The following is a 25,398-nucleotide window of genomic DNA, read 5'->3' on the forward strand; positions in this document are numbered from 1 at the left end:
TTGCAGAATTTCACTAAAATCAGATTTATTTTATTTTACTCCTTGAATGATCTCTTTGATAAGACAGTCTGCATTCTTTTTTTAACATGTAGTTTTCTTGCTGAAACAAGTTCCTGTCTGTCAGACTTACTGATAATGAACCCTTCAGCCTTGGGTTGTTGAGGATGTTTGGATAATCAACTTGAGGCCTGCATGTATTTGTTAAGTTAGTAGCTGCAAAGCTAAAGTAAGTGCAGTGACTTTCCAGTCCTGCCTGTGTAAATTACCTTGTTCTTACCTGAACTTAACCAGGGCACCATAAAATGTAGGTCGAGGGAATTAACACAATTGGGACAAGTTTAAAAAAGTCAACTTAATTCATCTGTGATAGTAGCTGAGGTTCTTTTGGGGGCATGAGAGGAAGATGAATTAAGTTGGGCATGTCTTTTCCCAGCCCTAAAAACTACAGAAATAGGTTCATTTATGCCAGTTTCACACTGTAATTGTGACTGTAGAAAAGGCATGATGTCAGTGCCTGACTTCTATGTCAGTGAGTAAATAGAACTTCAAATAAAGTCAGAATGTTTGAAACGAAATTGTATCCTACCCCTGTCTGGACTAAAATGATGGACATCATTGAAAATACTGCTTATAGTTTCCATAGAAACCTGCTAAGATTGTGTGCCTGTCGTATGTGAAAGTGAGCCAGGCAAGCAGATCTCCTCTTATGTGTTAGTTCCTTATGGTTTCCAATGATCACCAAAATAGGTTAGTCATAGAATTCTGTTATCTTACAAAGTATAGCATGAGAACATGTTTCTTAAAACACGTATTTATGATCAAAATGTAGTATCTTTAAGGCTGCTTATAAAAAAGCTTAACATTTTCCACATGTGATAGAATATGGAAAAATTAGGGCCTTCAAAGCACTTATGAGAAATCCCTATTTCCACCTAGCTCTGAAAATTACATAATCTTACCATTAGTGTTTTTAGGAGCTTGGGGTCCTGAGAAACAGTAAAAAGAGCCTAGGCATTTGAGACAGACATAGCTGAGCTTTTCTCTGTGCATCACTGTGTAACTGTTCTGATCCCAGGCTAGTTGCTTATTTTCTCTAAGCCCATTTTCTTGCCCACATAATTCATATAACATTCCCTTACCTAATTGTGAGGATGAAATGAGATGAGGGATGTGAAAGACAATGGGGAGGGGTGAATTTTAGGGCCCTCTCTTCTTTTTTTTCCCCATGGCTAACACTAGGAAGATACCGAGTAAAATCTGAATTATAAGCTAGGTTATGTGTGTTTTGTCAAAGATATGCATCATTTAAATGCATAGTGAGATTAGTAAAGAGTTTGATTTTCGCCAGTTTAAGTGAATCTCTATATTGTGCAGTTCTTACATTTGAAAATCCAAACTTATGAACAGGTAAATTATTATCACTGTGTAAAATAATTTTAGGGATTTATATCAATAGCAAACTCTTCTGAGTACACCAAAGATACTTTAAAAACCGTAGCTGCAAAATCGGTCTTGCAAAAACACATTTAAGCAATCCCACTCCTAAGTTACTTACCCAAACGGAATGAAATTATATGCACACAAATGTTTTTAGTTGCTTTATTTGTAATTGCCAGAAACTGGAAACAACCCAGATGTCTTTCAAATGGTGGATGGATAAACAAACTTTGGTGACTCCATGCAGTAGAATACTTAGAACACCAGCAACAAACTACTGATACCTGCAGCAGTGTTGATTAATCTCAAATGCATTATGCTAAGTGAAAGAAGCCATATTCAGAAGGCTACATACTGTATGGTTCCGTTCATATGACATTCTAGAAAGGGCAAGAGTGTAGGGACAGTGCAGATCAGTGATTGGCGAGGTGGGGGAAAAGGATTTGACTGCAAAGGGGCATGAAGGCATTTTGGGGGGTGATCTAGTCTGTGTCTTTATTATGGTAGTGGTTACATGATTGCAGTTAAAAGTGTACTAAAAAGGGCTAATTTTACTCTATGTTATGTAATTTAGTACACCTTTTTAAAAAATTCTGTACAGTTCAAGGTACAGCTATTTGAAATCTTAGAATTGCATTCCATAGCAAAATTGGCATAAACATTTAGCTATAAGTTTTTATAGCTGATATGTATAACCATTATACAGTTGACTAAGCAAGAGTTTAATATTTTTTATGAATTATTATAAACAGAATCTTAAACTCATTACATTTAATGATTTTACCTCTGTATTTCTGGTCTGTAGTCAGATTAGATGTTCACTGTAACGTTATGATGTCACCTCATGTACAAGTAGATTACAACTGGGCATATTTTAGCGATGAAAGGAAAAGGTGAGACAGAAAACTTCTTGCAAGGTATTATTCCTCAGTTTGGGAAGTGAAGGGAGAAGCAATGAAGAGAAATGCAGACATGAGAGCCATTGAATTTTACAGAGCTGTAATTTTTTAAATAGATTTGGTCACAGGAGTAATGTTGGGAGTTGAATGAAGTAGTTGGACCCACTTTCCTAGTGTGCTGCTTGCCACTCACTGTAGGATCTACTCCAGGAACACATTATATGTAGTAAAATTTAAAGATTGTGTAACATCGAACATTTAGTCTTCCTTACTATGAACCAATTCTGTTGCTGAAGAAATGTGTATACTGCTACATTGCTAAGCATTAGAAAAATGAAACGACTGCTACCAGCCATTTACCCTAAAGGCTCTGCCTCATGGAATGACACTGTTGGGTGTTTTCATGTAAGAAGACTGAGTGGTATAGGAAATGATAACCTAAATTTGTTCTTTTTCCCTCTGTTTCCTGTAATAAATTTTGGTCATGGTGTGATCTTTGTCACTTTCAGCCTTGCCTCTGCCTCTGCTGCCTTCCCACACTGACTTCCCCTGTCAGACCAATTGTCTCTCTAATGCACTTGCTGTGGGGTGGCTCAGAGCCATCAGCACAGATGTCATTTGTTCTTACAGGATATTTTTAGATTTACGCATCCAAGGTGGGGGTTGTTCTTAATTGTCACTCACATAGGCTAGATTTATGCAAGTCTCTTCTGTTTTCACCAGCATCCAGAGAAAAACTTGAGTTTCCGAATGTCTGAGCATTCCTTTTGGAGCATTGGGTTGGCTGGCCTTCACTGTTCTTGGAATTTTTTTTTTATATGTGTGAAGATACATTTTTTTCATTTATCTCTTGAAGTTCTCATTTAGGTTACAATACAAAGCATCATATATATATTCCTCCATCTCCTTGCTGATTCTGTTAACTAGGTCTTGTATTCATACATTCATTGGTTCATGCATTGATTGATTAGGAACCTCCTATAGCTAGGCACTGTACCAGGCTTTGGGAAGACAGTGAAGCATACAACACTTCTCCTTTTTTTGTCAGAACCTAGAGTTTGGAAGTGGGAGTAAACAAATTGTTGCAGTGTGGTGAGTACTTACGTGCCATGCTGGGGCAAGGGCAGGGCACCTTGAACACTGCACAGACACAGATTCCTTCTTTCCACTTCCTGCCTTCTTCTCAAGCCTTGAGCCAGCGCCTTCTCGCCCCCATATTCTTCTGATTTTATTTTCCATTATGCTGTGTGTGTTCACAATTTATTGTGGACATGCTTTATTTGTTCCCATCTCCTCATCCAGGAAGGTTAAAACATCCTTGCTCTTCTTACGAAATATTAGATCAACAGCCAACAGTAGTTGATGGATTGAGAAGAAAACTGGTGTTGGGTTTTGAAGGATTGTCCTGAAAATGACTGAGCTAGTGACTGAGGTGGAAGGTGGGGAATCGATTGAAGATGAAATAGGTGACACAGTCCTTTCTTAGTTGTATCTGCTGAAAAGCCAAAGCAGTAGAGTAAAGCTTGGGGCCACCACTTGGAAATGAACATATATTGCCGTAGTGGCAAAGTGTCTTACCTTTTTTTGAACGTTACTCAGCGTGAGATAGTTGTTCGTCTGCTTTGCAGGTAGAGAAAGTGGTGAATCATAGAGAAGTGAGCCCAATTACTGGAAATCTGTGCTTCCAGACTCCCATAAAGAAAATATTTTGTGACAGATTCGAAATCTGAATTAATCAGCTTATCAGCCTTGACAGTTAAGTTTAAGGCTAGTCTCTTGTCCTCTCATTTAAAAAAGCCTAAGTTTTTCAGTGAAAGTTGTTCAGCTTTCACTGGATTAATTTTCCCAGGGCGTTTTTTTTTAAGAGGGAAGCTGATGGAGGGACGGCTCCAGGTGGTTTTATCCAGTCAGCCTGTAATTTAGGTTCTTTGTTGGCACACATCAGAAATGGACTCTGAACAAGCCAAGCAAAGAAACAGGACTGTTCAAAGTTCAGAGAGATAATGAGAGAACTGGATCAGAGTCTTGGGCGCTGGTGGGCCTTCTGGATCACCACACAGGTGGCTCAGCCCTGCCGCTTTCTGGTCGCTTTGGCTCTCCATACAGACTTCAAGAGTATCTGTTTGGCCCAGATCATTGTGATCCAGGTAGCTGTGTTAATACCCTCTGAGCTAGCCATTGCATCATGTATCTCTTCAAATTCCAAAACATCTTACTTATGGATCCTGAAGGTTGATGTTGAGTAGTATTGGGTTGTAATTAGAGAAGGAACCCCTGCCAGTCCTAGAACTCAGGTCTTCTAAAATGATGAGGTCAGCTGTTGTTCATTAAGACGTGTAAAATTCAAGGTCTGTTAGTTTTGCATCAGACATCAAGGTTAAAGAGTGCCGTAGAGGATGGGACACATTAGCACATAAAAGCTTGGTTTTTTTCAGCAAGTTTAATTAGGATTAGGAGGAGAAAGTTTGTGTGATGGAGACTGAAGGTCATTTCCAAACCTAGATGTCCATCAGAATCATGGATAATAGATACTTAGGATCCCATTTCCAGTTTTTTATGTCTGGATTGGGGTCCTAAAATGTACATTCTTAACCACCAAAGCTTGACTCTATTGTAGATGGTCAAAGGACTACTCTTTGAGAAATAACTAACCTACAGTGTGATCCTTGACAGTTTCTTCACCTAGCAGAAAAAAGAAGTTGATTACACAAAAAACGGTCCCTGACCATGCCTTCAAGCAGTGGACGGGTTGCTCTTTAGAAAGATGCAGAGTAATCTACAGGGAACTGGAATCCTGAATCCTTCCAAGGACTCCTCTTCCTGGCTAAATCTCAGTCTCTCAGGAAGGAATCTCTGAGTACAGATGCCAGCTCAGAAAGATTTCCAGGGCTCCCCTGTACATCATCTCTAAATAAAGATACAGGACAGCACCCAAGGCTTTTTAGGCCTTATTGTCCATTTTAAGACACTGATTTTGGAAGTAGCAAGAATAGGCATGAAATTTTATCAGTGTCTCTTGCTTTTACAGGGAGCTTTGCTTCCCTAACCTGCTTATCCTCATAATCAGTTACTAAACTTCAGAATAATTTCAGGAAAATCTGCATTTTAAAAACTGTCCAGGATGATTTTCATGTACACAAAATTTTGAACTAGTGTTATAAGTAAAATTCTTGAATTTCCACCTTGCTAAGAAGTTCCCCACCAAATCTGCCCTTTTTATTTCCATATCTAAGTTGGTCTGTTCATTCATTCAACAGTGTTTACTGAATTCCAGCTATGTGCCAGATGTATTTCTAACTGTGTCTACAAATTGTGGTGTGATCCTAACCAGCTACTGCTTCCTTTCCCTCAGGATCTGCCTTGGGTTAGTCACAGATCCTACTGATGTTGCCCCCTCTATACCTCCTCTTCCTTTAAGGCTGAGCTGTCCCTCGCTTGAATTATTTTATGGTATTCATGAAGTTTGCTGGGAGACACTGATTTTAGTTTCTAGATTCTGTACGTGGGGACTGATAGATTCTAGAAATAAGGCCCTGTTCCAACAATTAGGGTGCACTGTGGGGCAGGAGACCTGCCATGTTCTTGAGGAGACATTTGGGGCAGTGCATTTTAGCTGTGTAGCTCTCAGTATTTCTTCATGGACTTTTGATTCAAGGAGAACAAATGGGGCTTAAAAAACCACCTACTTTGTGGGGCTCCAGGGAGTAGAGGCACTCTGCTTGACGGCAAGGGCTGTTCCTTGTGCTATTTCCTGTAAAGTGAGAATTTAAAGGCAGCTAGTTTAAAAGAAGAAAATTAAGCAAATTAGAATTCTGCTATAATGGGGGAAAAAAGACTGAGTGGTACAAAATAAGGCATTTATTTGAATTTAAATGCCTGAGAGCAGCTTCTCCAGGAAGACTGGTTTCTTTGTCAGGCGCAGTGTCACTTGTCTGTGACACTGCTCACTGCCCACTCACAGGCTGCACTATTTGGTACAGTTTTTCATTCCATATGTCTAGCCAAGTTGCAACAACCTCCTTTAGTTCTTTGTGATCCCCAGAGTGTCTCCTGGACACAGTAAATGTTATAGAAAATATCTTGACTGTGTTAAGCTCCCATAGGATGTGGGCATGTCCCCTGGGGGACTTCTGCCCCCTGCTCTCTGGGCCCGGGAGAAGCTTGCAGCAAGTGCTGCCATGTGTGTCATCGCTGCATTGATCACCCACCTCCAGGAAAGTAAAGATCTCAGCCGTGCTGAGTGCTACCTGCAGATTCATGTCTGGCCACATCTAGGGGACTCGGGATTTGTCAGAGAACTATAGGGACTTAAAGTACAACGTGAGGTCAGCCCTCAGATCCGTTGTCTTCAGGGACACCAGCTGACTTTGTTAGCCCAATGATTCACTCCATGGGAGGAAGTAGCAGGAAGGTTGGGACCCTCAGCCACAGTGGAACTGGGTTCTACGGAATAGTAATGGAAAGTAAACCCCTCCTGTCTTAATCTAAATATAAAATGAGATGAATAATGTCTGCCTTGTATAACCTAATTTTCTCTTTTGAAGATCAAATAATGTATGTTTGAGAAGGTTCTTGAAGAATACTAAATGATACTCAAATGCTGAATGTAAGTTCTGGGCACCTGGAGGAGTTTGGTCTAGGAGCATGGGTGTAAGCTGGAATGTGTACCAGGTAACAGTGTCCTGCTGTTTCTTTCCCATAGTATCTAGAAGTTTCTATTCCCTCTTAGCACATTCCTCACGTTGGTGAGCAGAAGGTTAGATAGAATGTGGAGGGCAGTTCTTGGTAAAAGCTGTTCATCTCTGTCCACAAGCTCCAGTACATGTTACCTCCTTGGGAGGTCTGCTTCCTGACATTGTACCGAGTGGCTAGCTAGCTGGAGGATTAGTAGTCAGTGTCACTCTTGTAGTGATTCAGTGCAGAAAAGCTGTGGCTGCTTTGGACTCTGTTATCACTTCATATTTATGTACCAAGTAAATAAAAAAATAATATTCTAGTTGCCAAAGGCAGCCTACTTGCAGCCAGAAACCTGGGAGTTTCATCAAGACTTTTATCATTGCTTAGAGCATCTCTTTCACTTTGAGATTCAAGGAAGGACATAGGCTCTGGAAACAGACTTTAGTTTGAGTTTGTTGGATTTACCACTTAGTGTGATGACCTTGAACACTTCTGAACCTCAGTTTCCTCATGTAAGTGGGAATATTGGTACCAGACTCCTGGATAGTTGGGAACATTACATGAGATGGTGTACAGGTTAACACGACGCTTGACACATGATGGACATGTAACAACTGTAGCTGTGGTGTTTGCTAGTACTGTTAACTAGTAATACCAGTATTGAATATATATATGAAGGTAAACTTAAAACTTAGGAAACAGCTTTTGATGATAAATGTAACAATGCTTTAGAATGTATCCATTTCTGTATTGATAACAATTTAGAAATTGTTATATTTTAATAACTACCTTATGTCTCTGTACTCTTTTCCTTAACAGAAGTTATTTTTGATTGAACATACTACCTTTAAGTAATTTCGGGCAGTTTTATAGTGAAGGATCTGTATTTGAACCTATTTACTGATGCATTCCATTTATAAATCTCTACTACATAGCATAATGATTTTAGTTTCTCTGATACTCAGGAAAAGTTGCTCAGCAGGTCTTTAAATTCTGTAAATAATTGGATCTGAAAAGCTCCCCATTTATTTCAGATACTAGTGTATGTTTACTTTAAAATAATTAGTAAGAAAAATCTGATGGTGGGCACCGTTGAATTTCATGCCTGAAGGACTATTAAGTCTATTGAATTTTATGTGTGAAGGGCCATTTGTCTTCTAATAAGTATTTTAGTTGATTACAGTCTACTAATTCCTTGCATGTTTAGTGATCAATAAGTACCTCCCTGTCTTGGGAGTGCCCAGCATTTAACCCAGCCCATAGGACTGGTGCCTGGATGTAAACACACACATCGTTGTGTCTAGTTTTGGACCTCCCATTTAAAGAAAACAGTTCTCTAGTTTGTCATAAAAGTGAAAGCAAGCCCTGTCATTTCAGGTATTTTAAGGAAAAAGACTGCTTAGCCCAGAATAGATGAGACTTAGTTGCAGTTGTACAATAAACTCTTTGGTGTATAGTAGTGTCATTTAGAGGACAATGGGACGTAGTCAGTGTGACTTCTAGTGGACGTAAGTAGGGCTCCTGGTACTGCTTCACCCTATTGGTGAAAGGAATGCATCTCTGTCAACTGGAGGTATCCCAAAACTGAGAAGCAGTATGGCGTAATGATGTTTTAGGTTATACTCAGCTTGGACTGCTGACTGAATACCACAGACTGGCCTATGTTTTCTCAGTTTTGAAGTCTGGGCAGTCCCAAGATCAAGGTACTGGCCCATTCAATTCCTAGTGAAGAGTCTGTTCCCGGCTTGCAGAGAACCGCTTTCCCACTGCATCCTCACATGGTGGGAGGAGGGGGCAAGCTCTGGTCTCCTCCTCTCATAAGGTCCCCTTGTGGAGGATCCACCCTCATGAATTCATCTACGGCCCTATGTCCACATTGGGGGTTAGGGCTCTGACATAGGAATGGGAGGTGGGGAGCAGAAATAGTCTGTAACAGTGTTTAACCTTTTTAAGCCTCAATTTCATTGTCTTTAAAAATAGAAATAATAATACTTAACCAATAAGGTGGTTCTCAGATGAGAGTACATGTATAAGCTGAAGACTTGGTACCTACTAAACTACTCTTGAGTAATTGCTGCTACTGTGATGAGTGTTAACTTTACCGTATTTCAGAGATGTGCTAGAAGTATTTTTGGTGTTTGTTGAAAAACTGGGCTGGATAAATAGTTCTAGTTCTAAGAATTAGTAAATGCACTTTTATATTTTTCTTTGAGCTTGTGAGCCTGAACGTAGAGATGCTGCTCTGAATGTCCTTGAGTTCCACTTTGTTCTTTCTGTGTGGGCATCTTAATGTCAGTCTGATTTCTGGTTATGTATTATGTCTTTGCCTTTTCTCTCAATTTTCGCCTGTCTCTTTCTGTGTCCGTCTCCCCTGGTCTCTGTCACCCTCCATTCTTGAATCCATTTTCCCCTCATTTCCATTTTCTCATCATTCGCTATAAAATATGATGGTTTACATTATATATTATTTTGCTGTATATACTGAAAAGCTAGTGTCTTCAGTGGGGTATATCCTTCATATGTTACTGGGCTACTTAATCACCTGTCTTTCTGCCCCTGTTTATAGTCTCACTTTCCCAGGCACTGACCAGGACAGGTATCAGAGGCCTGACCCTGGGCTCTATTATGGCTTGTTCTGGGCTGGACAGCTAGGAGTAAAGTTTATGGTACTAGATTCTGCTTAAAGTAGAAGCTGTTCAATTTTTCATGTGTATAGTGACAATCTGCTTTTCCCCCAGACATATTTATGAGGAAGTCCCCTCCCCCAGCCTGGTTGGGGTGTCCCTCCTAGCAGAGTTGTGCCCCTTGTTCCCAGAGTATAGTAAATGTTAAGGCTCAAGGTCTCCCTTTATTTTTGTTTTCCCAGCCTTGGTAATATAGATGGAATTATTGTATCTGCTAAGAGAAAACTTGTCATTTGACAGCCTGTATTTTTTCTACATTTAGCAACTGGCATTTACACAATAGTCTTTCTTGTATAATAGCACATCTTGTAACCATGGTAATTCATCTTGAATAGATGTGCTTAAACTTAATTATGGATTCTGTTCTCTAGTTGGTGTAAGCTTATCATACATTTAGTTTATAAGACTTGTTTATGGCTGAATGTAGATGCTTAAAAATTACCATTTTTCAGTTTGGTTTTTTTTTTTTTTTTAAAGAAAAGGCTTGTATAATTAATTAAGGTTTTTTTTTTAATTTGTAACAAAACTCATTTTTAAATTGCCACCGTCAGTCAAGCCAATGATACAGAGATTGACTGCTTGGATTCTGTTTGATTAACATGCATGCCATGACAGGCAAGAGCATGTCTGAACATGTTTATTTACAGAATGTAAACGTTCTGATGGGTGGTTCTATGTTCAGGTAGCTGAAAAATGCTACCTGGTAGAAGAGAGTGAGAAGATGAACCATGCAAAAGTAAATTTTACTTTGTTTCTGTCTTTGGAGACCTTCTTAACATATTAAAATTATACACTGTAACCCCAAAAATAAGGAACAAAAAAATTATTCCCTTTTCCTCTAAATTAGTTGTAGTGCTCTTTTTTTAAATTTTTTAATTTTATCAAATGTACATCACAGTGGTTCAACAGTCTTCCTCCCTCTTCAATCCACCCACTCTCATCGCCCTTGATATCTACTACTCACTTCTCAGTGTCTGTGAGTCTAATGCTGTTTTGTTCCTTCTGTTTTGCTGTTTTTATATTCCACAAATAAGTGAAATCCTATGGTATTTGTGTTTCTCCACCTGGATTATTTCAATGAGCATATTACCCTCTAGATCCATCCATGTTGTTGCAAATGGCAGGATTTCATTTCTTTTTGTGGTTGAAGAATAATCCATTGTGTATATGTACCACATCCTCTTTGTCCATTCATCTGTTGATGGACACTTAGGTTGATTCCATATCTTGGCTGTTGCAAACAGTGCAGCCGTGCATATGTCTTTGAATCAGGGATTTTGTTTTCTTTAGGTAAATTCCTAGGAGTGGAATTACTGGGTCACATGGTATTTCTATTTTTAGTTTTCTGGGGAACCTCCATACTGCTTTCCACAGTGGTTGCACCAGTTTGCAGTCCCACCAACAGTGTAGGAGGGTTCCTATTTCTGCACAGCCTTGCCAGCATTTGTTGTTTCTTGTCTGTCCATTAGAATGGATAGTAGCCATTCTTACTGGTGTGAGGTTATATGTCATTGTGGTTTTAATTTGCATTTCCCTGATGATTAGTGATGTGGAGCATCTTTTTATGTGCCTGTTAGCCATCTGTAGTTCTTTGGAGAAATGTCTGTTCAAGTCCTCTGCCCATTTTTTTAATTGGGTTATTTGGTTTTTGGGTGTTGAGGCATATGAGTTCTTTATATTTTGGATGGTAACCCCTTATCAGATAAGTCATTAAAAAATATGTTCTCCCATACTGTAGGATGCCTTTTTGTTCTGCTGATGGTATCCTTAGCTGTACAGAAGCTTTTTAGTTTGATAAAGTCCCACTTGTTCATTTTTTATTTTGTTTCCCTTATCCAAGGAGATGTGTTCAGGAAAAACTAATGTTTATATTCAAGAGATTTTTGCCTGTTTTCTTCTAAGAGTTTTGTGGTTTCATGACTTACATTTGGGTCTTTGATCCATTTTGAGTTTACTTTTGTGTATGGGGTTAGGTGATAATCCAGTTTCATTCTCTTACATGTAGCTGTCCAGTTTTGCCAACACCAGTTGTTGAAGAGGCTGTCTTTTCCCCATTGTATATCCATGGCTCCTTTATCATATATCAATTGACCATAGATGTGTGGGTTTATATCCGGGCTCTCTAGTCTGTTCCATTGGTCAGTGGGTCTGTTCTTGTGCCAGTACCGATTGTTTTGATTACTGTGGCTTTGTAGAAGAGCTTCAAGTCAGGGAGTGTAATCCCCCCTGCTTTGTTCTTCTTTCTCAGGAAAGAGCTATTCAGGGTCTTTTGTGGTTCCATATGAATTTTAGAACTATTTGTTGTCTTTCCTTGAAGAATGCTATTGGTATTTTGATAGGGATTGCATGGAATTTGTAAATTGCTTTGGGCAAGATGGCCATTTTGACAATATTAATTTTTCCTATCCATGAGCATGGGATAGATTTCCATTTATTGGTGTCTTTAATCTCTCTCATGAGTAGCTTGTAGTTTTCAGAGTACAGGTCTTTCACCTCCTTGGTTAGGTTTATTCCTAGGTATTCTATTCTTTTTGATGCAATTTTAAATGGAGTTGTTCTCCTGATTTCTCTTTCTGCTAGTTCATTATTAGTATGTAGGAATACAACAGATTTCTGTGTATTAATTTTGTAACCTGCAACTTTGCTGAATTCAGTTGTTAGTTCTGATAGTTTTTTTGGTGGATTCCTTAGGGTTTTCTCTGTATAATGTCATGTCATCTGCAAATAGAGTTTAACTTCTTCCTTACCAATTTGGATGTCTTTTATCTGTTTGTGTTACCTGATTGCTGTTAAGAACTCCTGTGGTGTTCTTTTATGAAACAATGTTTAATGACGTATTCAGATAGCAAATAAACACATAAAGAATGTTAAACCTTATTAGCCACTAGGGAAATGCAAATTAAAACCAATATTACTACACACCTGTCATCATGGCTAAAATAAAACATAGTCACAGTGCCAAATGAAGGCTAGGATGTAGAGGAGTTACATTCTCAGACATTGTTGGCAGGGGTGTAAAATGGTACTCAACTCTGGTGGCAGTGTCTTTAAAAACTACACACACCATTCCATTCAACTTAGCAGTCACATTCCTGGGCATTTACCCCAATTCATTCAAAAACTTACTTTCACACAAAAACCTATATACATAAATGCTTACAGCTGTTTTTATTGTATTAGTAAAAAACTTGACATATCTCTACTGTTTCTCAAGAGGTAAGACTAAACAAACTATGGTACGTCCATACCATGGAATATACTATTTTACAATAAAAGGAAAAACTGTCGCTACAGGCAGCAACCTGGATGACTCTCTATAGAAATATGAATGGAAACAGGTGATCCCATGAGGTTATGTACTATATGATTCCATTTACATAACATTTTTTAAAATGGCAAAAATCAGAGATGAAGAGTGGATTAGTGGTTGCCAGTGATTAAGGAGGGAGTGAGAGCAGGAGGGAAGTAAGTATGTGTGGCTATAAAAGACTAATAGGACAGAATTCTATGGTGATGGAAATATTCTCAGTCTTAAGGGGAATCAGTTTTAATATCCTGATTACATTATTGCACTAGAATTTTTCAAGATGTTACTAGTGGGAGAAAGTGGGTAAAGGATAATGTAATCTCTTTGTATTCTTTCTGAAAACTGCATGCATGGGAATATAGGATTATCTTAAAATTGAAAAGATTAACTTAAATATAATCATGTAATATGAATATTCTGATGAAACACTATTTTCTCCCATATGAGTTTATTTTTTTAGTATCATTGATGGTTCATTTGATCTTTCCTTTATTCATTCAAGGAGTCATTACTGAGCACTCAGTAAGTGCTTAATTTGACCGTACTAAGTTCAGATCAATTATTCTGAAACAAAAATCACACTGACTTGTAACTTTTTTAACTTACCACATAAAGAATATGGCCAGTTATGTTGTATTATTTAGTACCAAGTTTAGCAGCTAGTTTACTTCCTCAAAGCCAGTTTCTCTATAGATATATTTTGGGACCTTGGTAACATTAGCTTCAAAATATTTAAAAATTTTTCTAAGGTTAAATTACTGTGGCTTGTTCTTCTTGGTGTAAAATTGATGGGCCTTGATTACACATTCATTTGTGTGTAAGAGGAGAAAAAAAAATGTTTTGAGTGGAATCCAGGCACTGCCAGTGAGTGCTCACTCACCCATGAAGAGTAGGGTGAGTTCTCTGGAGGCAGATGGCCTGGCAGGCCCCAGAGTTTTCCCAAAGAGATGCCATTTTTCTCTCAGTTCTAGTTTGGACTTCTCTGACAACACAGATGTGGGCTCTGGGAACTTTCCAACACATAGCTTTGAGCTCAAGGTATCTCAAGCTGGGTAGAGAGCTGTGCTTGTGGGAAACCTGGAGAGTAATTGCCTGTCTTAGGTTCAGTGAAAGTCACCTCTGGGTCGGCCAGAACTGTGGGGGGTCTCTTCTTTTGCCTGCTTGCCTCCCATCCCCAGGAGAATGTCTTGCTGAATTGTGCTTTGACATAATATTAGAGGTTTCGGTGTCTAATAAATGAAATCTGGTCGTAGTTGATAACTGGAAATGAAATCTGACAACCTTAGGACTAAATGGGAGCTAATGAGTAGACGAGTTAAGTTGGGAGCCAACAAGACTTCCCCACTGTCCCTCCAAGCATATCTTATAGCACTTGCCCCATCCCGTGGTCAAATACAGCCAGCACTACAGTGGGTGTGGGGCACAGAGGCAGGAAGCATTTCCTGTGTCCTCGCAGCCCTGGTCAGTTGCGCTCACATCCTTCTTTGACCCTTTCTAGAGGACCCTTTACAACCTGGAGATACTGATTTCCATACTGAATTGCAATTGAGGAACAAGATTAAAAACCCTTCTGTGTGCTTTGAACTTTGTGGAACAATGATGAATATATGTTCCAGTGAGTTATGTTGAAGCATTGAAAGGATTTTTGCTAAAAGTAATGTTATAAATAGGTTAGACCCAGTCTGGTTCACCAGAGTTTATTTTAGCATGTATCTGAACCATATTCTATTAATAGTTTTGTAGAAAACCCATCTCTCACTTAAACATCTTCCAACAGAAACAGTGTGATGATCTCTGGTTTCTGCTGGAGGTGATCTTAGTCATTTTTCCTGCTTGGCTACTATGGCCAAAAAGGATGCAGTTCCCCCAAGTTCCTAGCGGTCTTGGGCAGGAGGGCAGTGGTGGTAGTCTGGGTTCTCTGATGGTTTGGTGCAGGTCCTTAATTTTGAGGTGAGACCCCTGATAAAGGCCTCAGGCCCTGACTGGGATAGCCTCTCAGATACGAGGAGGGACAATCTGGAATTGTCTTTGGGTGGAAATGTGTAAACACAGTGATAGCTTGAAACTTATGCATTCAGAATGAGCAAGGTTAATACGATATGTAATCTGGTGGTGTACAAATGAATGATGTAGTATTAGGTCTACTACTGTTTTTTCTTTGTTAGTGCCATTAGAGCCACAAATTCAGAGTTATCATCTCGTCTATTTTTTTTTTCCCCCTTCTCTTTTGTAGTCTCAAACCATGAATTATGTGGGACAACTGGCTGGGCAGGTTTTTGTCACTGTGAAAGAACTCTACAAGGGCATCAACCAAGCCACTTTGTCTGGGTGCATCGATGTCATTGTGGTGCAGCAGCAGGATGGCACCTATCAATGTTCACCTTTCCATGTTCGGTTCGGGAAGCTGGGAGTCCTGAGATCCAAGGAGAAAGTGGTAAGTGCAGGGGACAGTCTGTTCTTGAGGAGGGTGAAAAGTTAGAAGGCAGCAGAGTAGTTACTGTGGAGACAATGGTATGAGAGGTTAACTTTTATGTATTGCTTTTGAAGTTGCTTCTGAATTCAGGAAGTCTCTTCAAGGGAAGAAAAAAAAGCTGGAAATTATTTTGATAATCTTGTATGTTGCAACTCAGAAGAGCAAAACAGAAACTGAGTTATGAATGGGAAAGGTAGGTGCATTTAGAAAACGTTCCTTTCCCTTATGTATATAGCACTTTGAAATATTCAGGGTAATGCCTTCATACTAGCTGTGAATGGAATAGACTCATGAGTCAAGCACACATTTGTTCAAGCAAAATCAATGCCAAATTTGCTTGTTTTGACGAAGCTGTAAAGTCTCATTTGTAATCTAAATTTTGTTATTGATGCCAGGACCTGTGTCCAGATCTGACCAAAATACAAGCCCACAGGCCATAAGCTGGTTGGCTTTTATTTATTTTAGGGAAGATTCATTTGGAAAGGAAGTATCTGTGTTGGTTTTCCTTTTTCTCCCTTCCTCTTCCCAACAGGTTGTGGAGCAGTTTGGAAAGTTTATTGGTATGTTTCTATCAGTCAGTACTATCTAACAGTAACAAAACCTTGCAGGTATATAAATAGTGTTACTTTTCCTTCTGCTCATGCCCCACATTATCTACTTAAACAATATAGGGAGATTTTGTCAGGATTTTAAAGCACAATGAAAGGTCCACTCCATTTTCTGGCATAGGAGTGTGTGTTAAGAGGACCATTGGCATAAGATGGAAACTTCTGTATTTAGATTTTGGCTGTTTGCCATAGCTGATTTTATTCTTTAAAATAAAAGTTTCTAGTTAAACTTAGGTTATTTGGGAGTGAAAGAAAAAGTTTATGAGTTTCACACAAATTCTTACCACCTCCCACTCCCCTGATTAAACATCATTTTTCTAAGTGTCACAAATCAGTTTTCCACTGGAGAGCCATGTTTCATGGTGGCAGGGTTTGTGTGGTCAGGTCTCTGTTCAGTGACCCTTTGGAAACCGAAAGCAGTCACACTATACTTAGTGAGTTGAACTTTCTGTGTAGAGCAGTGTTTAGCCACAGTTCAGCTTCTCTAGAATTTTTTCTTTCTTTCTGGTAACACTAAGCTATAGCACTTTCAGACTGTATCTGCTTTAGGAGATTCAACAGCAAACTGTTTATGCACTGAAATTTCCCATTAGTTATGCAAGAATCTATTCATAAAATGACTTACATGTCATTATTTATTTATTTTGCTCTGACCTGGGCTTCTGTTCAGAAGATGAGATAAGTTTTCTGGCCTTTCAACATGGAACCTGCAGGCTCATGTATATAAGCATTTGTGTATTTGTAAATGGTGACTGGGGAGATAAGATAACTCCTTCATGCTATGTGTCCCTAATTAAGAACAGTAATTTTTATACAAAGCTACCCAAATCATTGTGTTAAATATCTTGTCAAACCCTTGAATAGGGGTCTGTCCATGAGACAGGAAAAAAAGAAAAGTTCTTAATTCCCACTTCTTCCTGTAGTATCCTAGAAACCCAAAGAATATGGGAAGAAGTCTGGCTATTTAACCAAAACACAGCTTTGCTGTTACAATAAAACCAAAACCACGTCTGCCTTGAGGTACTCTGACAATCTGGATTAACTTTTATTTTAGGTCAGTTTGGATTAGGTAAAGCCATTTGTTGATTTAAACTAAGATGCCAATTATGGTGACCCCTGTGATGTGGACTTATCATCATAAATAATCATCTTAAAACCTTTGGTTAGAAAGGAGCAGTATAATGATCTTGCCCTGCTTTGGTGTGTTCTTGTTTGATAGCACACCAGTGCTCTTAGTATATTTCATAATTCAGGAGTTTAATCTCAGAAGATAAACTGCACTATCTTGATAGTTTTAAGCATTGATTTTATTGATTTAACACAAAAAGATTTGATTACTTCTCAAAGTTTAATAACCCAGGGATTAGGATAGTTTCCACTGTGGATGACAAAAATCCATCTCACACCACCTTAAGCAGAAAAGGAATCTATTGGCTTGGCTAACTAAAGTCAAGGACCATTTGAATAACAAGGACTTTATTTATAGTCTCTGAAGGTGGTGTCAGAGCTCTATCTCCCTCTCAGCTCTGCTTCCCTTTGTCCATGTTTTCTTAGTATTTGAGGGCCACCAACACACCTCCAGGCCTACTTTCCATTAACTCGGTGACCTCAGTGGAAAGAGAGCTTCTCCCACCTACAGAAGTATCAGTGTTTATTACTGATTATTATAAATTATTATTAAAATATTAAATATAAAAAATCATTATAAATTATCAGACTTGGATCACATGTATCTTGGGGAGCAGTCAGTATAGGTGAGGGTAGAATATATTGATTGGCCTGGCTTGGATATGAGCCCCACCTCCACTGTCTGAAGCTACACCTGAAAGAGATGGTCTGAAATAGAGGATGAAAAGATCCTCAAAGGACTTCAGAGATATTCTTACCCAAAGAATGGCATGCGAGAACAAGTGTCTGCTACAGCCAGTATTTCTCAAAATTAAGTCATTATATATATGTTATGTATGTCAAGCAAGATTAAGCCTCAGTGTAGGAAGTATGACAATATAGGAACAAGTATTGTTTCAGAAACCAGTTTACTAGAAGTAGTACATCAAAATACGTGTTCTCTTTAAAAGTATTCACCTTGAGAAGTGTTTATTCCAACTCAGTGCCACCTTAAAATATTTTAAATATTTTCCCTTTGTTACCTAAAGAACATATGGCATATTCTTTCAGGTATCCTCAACATGGGCACAATTAAATGTTAGATTTAATTTTTGGAAAAGAACCAAACTCTGTTTAGAGTCAAGATTGAGAATAAAATAAGTTGTCATAGTGAGAAATGCTTATTTGATCCCTTAAAGTGTAAGGGCTGTAAATAAAGGATCGATTTTTCTAAGTTGACTTAAAAACAGACTTGAATTTGCATCCTCAAGAAGCATTATTCCATTTTTCCAAGCTACATAGGATAAATGGATAGCCTCCAAAGATGAAAATTTGGAGGATAATATTAGTTTGAATCTGTTATTTTTTATTAAAGATAGAATAAATATTTCATTTGTTTTAGTGTAAAGAATTTATAAAATCAACAAAGGATTATTTTAATTGTTTTGTATGTTGAATTTCTAGTTGAATAAATTAAATGTTTTATTTAAGTCATCCTGGGAAACCTAAAATTTGGCATTGTGGAGTAAGTTTAGTTTTCCCCTGTCCCCTTGCTCTTACAGTATAGGAAAAAATTATTTCTGTACTTTTTCAGTCCTCACATACCTTTTTAAGTTAGAAAACATTCTTCCTGTGAGTGTGGAAGAAACCATTACTATAGGTGCTTTACAAGTCCTGGATGATGCTAGATGATTATGTGACTTCAATCAGTTTGTTATAAAAAAAAGTTTTTACTTTACCTGAAAGGATGTTTTTTCTTAGCTCAGGAATTTAACAGCATTTTCATTTAAAAGAATTAGATTTCATGTCATACCCAGCCTTTTTGAGCAGTATATAATCATGGTAATATAAACCATTAAGAAGGCTAGCTAGAAAAGGAATTAGGGTTAATTTTTGTCCTAGGGAAACTGTTTTATGCAGCCTTATCTTTTATAAAGTTAAAAAAATTAAGAAGTTTGTATAAAATAATCATTTTAACATTTCTTAAATTACATAGGAATTCTTTTTACATAGGGTTTTTTAACTTATTTTATATTTAATTCTTACTTGCCTGTTTTTCCCATTTCTTTTATAATATTCATCCTTTTTTTTCCTGTTTTATTGTTTTATTATTTACACCCAATAAACCACACACACTCAAAGGATATAGTTTTGATAAGTTGTAACATATATTGCACCTGTGGAAACTATCACCACAATCAAGATATGGAACACTTAGTTGTCCTGTCTTGTTAGTCTCATCCAGTCTGTGACAATTCTGTAAATTTACTTGTGGGAAGAAACTTTCAGAGTATGCAAGTATCCTGTTTTTCATCATACTTTCTCACCCATGAATTTTAGCACACATTGATGAACTTTGCCTGCAACAATTATTACTGTGGTATTTGCCAAATGATGATTTTCCATTTCCATCCTTCCTCTACTCCATTTATTAATTGAAATTCTGCTGTATTGAAGAGCTATCCTTCTCTTCTGTTTTCTTACTCAATTATTTATTTAGAAATTAAATTTACTTTATAATGAGTTATACTCTATTAAATCATCTATTATTTATTTAGTTGCTCAAATTGATGCAGATTTGACAGTCATTTTATTTCTCTGAGGAGCCCTAGTTCCTTTTATTGGAGAACAGTATCTAGAAACAAAGGATCTGGTTATTAGGTGTGCTCATTACTGCTGCGCTGTCATTGCTTCTAGGCCCACTCAGCGGGCAGAGGAAGAATATCTGTGTATGTGTATACATACCCACATCTTCATCTGTCTGTCAGAATTATGAGTTCACATGGACACCTCTGATCCCAATCCATCACCACAGGGTTCCTTGTCATCTCCTTATTTTAACTCCTTTCTCTGACAGTGAGAAATATGCCTCACTTTCCACAATATGCTTACTTATTTGCTCAATCCTAGCATATACATAAAATAGCTTCAGAATTGTTAAGCTGCATCTCTGACTAAAAAAACAATACTAACTACTGTACAGTACTAACATTTTTTTTATCTTTAGACTTAGTATATTTAGTTAGAATACTGTTTTCCAAAGTTACTTTTAATGTGGTTATGTTATTAATGCATAGGATTTTGGTAAGAAGCCTTTTGACAACATACGCCAACAATATTTTTGTGTGTGTGAAGTGTTACTTATCATTACCTGGTTCTTGGGAAGATGGAGTTGCCTTCAGTGACCAGATGTGAACCAGCACTCAGTCACTGGTCAAAAGGGATAATTGGTCCTCACTGATTTTTCAGTGGATCAAAAAATCCAGTAGATCGTGCTATTGTTTCTACCATAAGAGCCTTCCAGAGCTAAGTACACTTAGATTATGGACTGTTCTATGTCTGTCTATATCTTTATACATTTTCATCTTCATATCCCTGAACATTCTAAAACGGGAGTTTACGGGTTTATCTGTAAGACTTGAAAGTTTGTATTCATTTATTGTAAGGTATTTTAAAATACCTATTCACAGCCTACAGATAAAATACTACATTATTCTTAAATGATATAGTAGTATTTAATATTATATATAAATAGTCCTCACTTTGCACAGTAGTATAGAACTTTAAAATGACTAGGCAAGCTGAAACAATGCAAAGCAAGCTTTTAATCACTGAGAAAAAACAGGATTCTTCTGTGATCTGTATACATTTTTATCAAGACTTTAAAAATTCTGTCAGTTATAAATATATAGGAAAATAAAAAATATAAAATAATCTTTAGTACACTGATTTAAAACATTTAGAAACTGAGAACTATGGTGTCCCTTTTTCTTTGTAAAATACTTATTAAGACTAGTTTGAACAGTGCTTGCTTTCTTGATACAAAACTTATGATGTGGAACAAGCATCTTTTCATGGTCGTAGCAAATTACCATACAGTATGTTTTGATCAGCTTCCAGTTTTTCATCCTTTGAGCTTTTGATGCCAGGAAGTATGACATGATGTATTTCAATGTCATGAAGTGTGAACTGTGAGAGTTCCTTCAATGTGAAGTTTTTTGCACATGTTATTTCCTCTGGAACATCTCTGTCTTTTTGTTGCAACCACTTTCCTCTTCTGTGTGGTTAGCTCACCTTCACCAGATTCCTCTGGCTGCGCATCTTGAGCCCCTCACATGACAGCAGGGTTACTGTTCCCATGCGCATCTGTTCTGTGACTCTGTTTACATTCTGATACTATTAACTTATTTTGTTTCCCTTGCCCGGGGAGATATGTTCATGAAGAAGTCGCTCATATTTATGTCCAAGAGATTTTTGCCTATGTTTTTTTCTAAGAGTTTTATGGTTTCATGGCTTACATTCAGGTCTTTGATCCATTTTGAATTTACTTTTGTGTATGGGGTTAGACAATGATCCAGTTTCATTCTCTTACATGTAGCTGTCCAGTTTTGCCAACACCAGCTGTTGAAGAGACTGTCATTTCCCCGTTGTATGTCCATTGCTCCTTTATCGTATATTAATTGACCATATATGTTTGGGTTAATGTTTGGAGACTCTGTTCTGTTCCACTGGTCTGTGGCTCTGTTCTTGTGCCAGTACCAAATTGTCTGGATTACTGTGGCTTTGTAGTAGAGCTTGAAGTTGGGGAGCAAGATCCCTCCCACTTTTTCCTTCATTCTCAGGATTGCTTTGGCTATTCGGGGTCTTTGGTGTTTCCATATGAATTTTAGAACTGTTTGTTTCAGTTCATTGAAGAATGCTATTGGTAATTTGATAGGGATTGCATTAAATCTGTAGATTGCTTTGGGCAGGATGGCCATTTTGACAATATTAATTCTTCCTAGCCAAGAGAATGGGATGAGTTTCCATTTATTTGTGTCCTCTTTAATTTCTCTTAAGAATGTCTTGTAGTTTTCAGGGTATAGGTCTTTCACTTCCTTGGTTAGGGTTATTCCTAGGTATTTCATTCTTTTTGATGCAATTGTGAATGGAATTGTTTTCCTGATTTCTCTTTCTATTAGTTCATTGTTAGTGTACAGGAAAGCCACAGATTTCTGTGTATTAATTTTGTATCCTGCAACTTTGCTGTATTCTGATATCAGTTCTAGTAGTTTGGGAGTGAAGTCTTTAGGGTTTTTTATGTACAATATCATGTCATTTGCAAATTGTAACAGTTTGACTTCTTCTTTACCCATCTGGATTCCTTGTATTTCTTTGTTTTGTCTAATTGCCTTGGCTAGGACCTCCAGTACCATGTTAAGTAACAGTGGGGAGAGTGGGCATCCCTGTCTTGTTCCCGATCTTAGAGGAAATGCTTTCAGCTTCTCGCTGTTCAGTATGATGTTGGCTGTGGGTTTTTCATATATGGCCTTTTATGTTGAGGTACTTGCCCTCTACACCCATTTTGCTGAGAGTTTTTATCATGAATGGATGTTGAATTTTGTCGAATGCTTGTTCAGTGTCTATGGAGATGATCATGTGATTTTTGTCCTTCTTTTTGTTTATGTGGTGGATGAAGTTGATGGATTTTCTAATGTTATACCATCCTTGCATCCCTGGGATGAATCCCACTTGATCAGGGTGTATGATCCTCTTGATGTATTTTTGAATTTGGTTTGCTAATATTTTGTTGAGTATTTTTGCATCTACGTTCATCAGGGATATTGGTCTGTAATTTTCTTTTTTGGTGGGGTCTTTGCCTAGTTTTGGTATTAGGGTGATGTTGGCTTCATAGAATGAGTCTGGAAGTATTCTCTCTTCTTCTGTTTTTTGGAAAACTTTAAGGAGAATGGGTATTATGTCTTCTCTGTGTGTCTGATAAAACTCCACCGTAAGTCCTTCTGGCTCGGGAGTTTTGTTCTTGGGTAGTTTTTTGATTACTGCTTCAATTTCTTTGCTAGTAATTGGTCTGCTTAGATTTTGTGTTTCTTCCTTGGTCAGTCTTGGAAGGTTGTATTTTTCTAGGAAGTTGTTCATTTCTTCTAGGTTTTCCAGGTTTTTTGTAGTATTCTCTAATAATTCTTTGTATTTCTATGGGGTCTGTCGTGATTTTTTCTTTCTCATTTCTGATTCTATTGATGTGTGTAGATTCTCTTTTTCTTTTTTTTAGTATGGCTAGGAGATTTTCTATTGTTTATTTTCTCAAAGAACCAGCTCTTGGTTTCATTGATTTTTTGCTATTGTTTTATTCTTCTCAATTTTATTTATTTCTTCTCTGATCTTTATTATGTCCCTCCTTTCGCTGACTTTAGGCCTTATTCTTGTTTTTCCAATTTCGATAATTGTGTCTTTCAACTATTCATTTGGGATTGTTCTTCCTTCTTTAAATATGCCTGGATTGCTATATACTTTCCTCTTAAGACTGCTTTCGCTGCATTCCACAGAAGTTGGGGCTTTGTGTTGTTATTGTCATTTGTTTCCATATATTGCTTGATCTCTATTTTGATTTGGTCGTTGATCCATTGATTATTTAGGAGCATGTTGTTAAGCCTCCATGTGTTTATGAGCCTTTTTGCTTTCTTTGTACAATTTATTTCTAGTTTTATACCTTTGTGGTCTGAGAAGTTGGTTGGTAGAATTTCGATCTTTTTGAATTTACTGAGGCTTTTTTTATGGCCTAGTATGGCCATATTCTGGAGAATGTTCCATGTGCACTTGAGAAGAATGTGTATCCTGTTTGCTTTTGGGTGTAGAGTTCTATAGATGTCTATTAGGTCCATCTGTTCTAGTGTGTTGTTCAGTGCCTCTGTGTCCTTACTTATTTTCTGTCTGGTGGATCTGTCCTTTGGAGTGAGTGGTGTGTTGAAGTCTCCCAAAATGAATACACTGCATTCCATTTCCTCCTTTAATTCTGTTAGTATTTGTTTCACATATCTTGGTGCTCCTGTATTGGGTGCATATATATTTATAATAGTTATATCCTCTTGTTGGATTGATCCCTTTATCATTATATAATGTCCTTCTTTATCTCTTGTGACTGTCTTTGTTTTGAACTCTGTTTTGTCTGATACTAGTACTGCATCACCTGCTTTTTTCTCCTTGTTGTTTGTGTGAAATATTTTTTTCCATCCCTTGGCTTTTAGTCTGTGCATGTCTTTGGGTTTCAGGTGAGTGAGTCTCTTGTAAGCAGCATATAGATGAGTCTTGCTTTTTTATCCATTCTGTTACTCTGTGTCTTTTGGTTGGTGCATTCAGTCCATTTACACTTAGGGTGATTATTGGAAGATATGTACTTATTGCCTTTGTAGGCTTTAGGTTCGTGGTTACCAAAGGTTCAAGGTTAGCTTCTTTACTACCTTACCATCTAACTTAACTCCCTTATTGAGCTATTATAAACACAGTGATGATTCTTTTATCTCTCTCCCTTCCAATTCCTCTCCCTCCATTCTTCGTATGTTGGGTGTTTTGTTCTGTGCTCTTTTGTGTTTCCTTTGACTGCTTTTGTGGGTAGTTGATTTTATTTTTTGCCTTTAGTTAGTATTTGGTTGGTGTGCTTTCTTTGCTGTGATTTTATTTTCTCTGGTGACATCTGTTTATCCTTAGGAGTGCTCCCATCTAGAGCAGTCCCTCTAAAATACCCTGTAGAGGTGGTTTGTGGGAGGCAAATTCCCTCAACTTTTGCTTGTCTGGGAATTGTTTAATCCCTTCTTCATATTTAAATGATAATTGTGCTAGATTCATTATTCTTGGTTCAAGGCCCTTCTGTTTCATTGCATTAAATATATCATGCTATTCTTTTCTGGCCTGTAAGGTTTCTGTTGAGAAGTCTGATGATAGCCTTTGTAGGTGACCTTTTTTCTCTCTCTCTGGCTGCCTTTAATATTTTGTCCTTGTCTTTGATCTTTGCCATTTTAATTATTATGTGTCTTGGTCTTGCCCTCCTTGGGTCCCTTGTGTTGGGAGTTCTGTGTGCTTCCGTGGTCTGAGAGGCTATTTCCTCCCCCAGTTTGGGGAAGTTTTCAGCAATTATTTCTTCAAAGACACTTTCTATTCCTTTTTCTCTCTCTTTTCTTTGGTACCCCTATAATGTGGATATTGTTCCATTTCGATTGCTCACACAGTTCTCTTAATATTCTTTCATTCCTGGTGATCCTTTTATCTCTCTCTGCATCTGCTTCTCCGCATTCCTGTTCTCTAATTTCTATTCCATCAATGCCCTCTTGCATCTTGTCCATTCTGCTTTGAAGTCCTTCCAGAGTTTGTTTTATTTCTGTATTCTCCCTCCTTAGGTCTTGCATATTTCTCTGCAAGTCCATCAGCATGGTTA

At 37.8% G+C, this 25,398-nt stretch overlaps 1 protein-coding gene across 5 annotated transcripts in view; it reads left to right on the plus strand.

Moving 5' to 3' along the window:
• Nucleotides 1-25,398, plus strand: part of LPIN2 (lipin 2) — an 89,003-nt gene that overhangs the window by 29,678 nt on the left and 33,927 nt on the right. For all 5 annotated transcript variants that reach the window (XM_037018314.2, XM_017668901.3, XM_017668903.3 and 2 more), the window contains one exon: nucleotides 15,238-15,438. In XM_037018314.2, the coding sequence (XP_036874209.1) occupies nucleotides 15,247-15,438 (192 nt within the window). In that variant the 5' untranslated portion in view covers nucleotides 15,238-15,246. The remainder of the gene's footprint in view (nucleotides 1-15,237; nucleotides 15,439-25,398) is intronic.

This window comes from Manis javanica, chromosome 9 (genome assembly GCF_040802235.1).
Source record: "Manis javanica isolate MJ-LG chromosome 9, MJ_LKY, whole genome shotgun sequence".
In the NCBI taxonomy this organism is placed as follows: domain Eukaryota; kingdom Metazoa; phylum Chordata; class Mammalia; order Pholidota; family Manidae; genus Manis; species Manis javanica.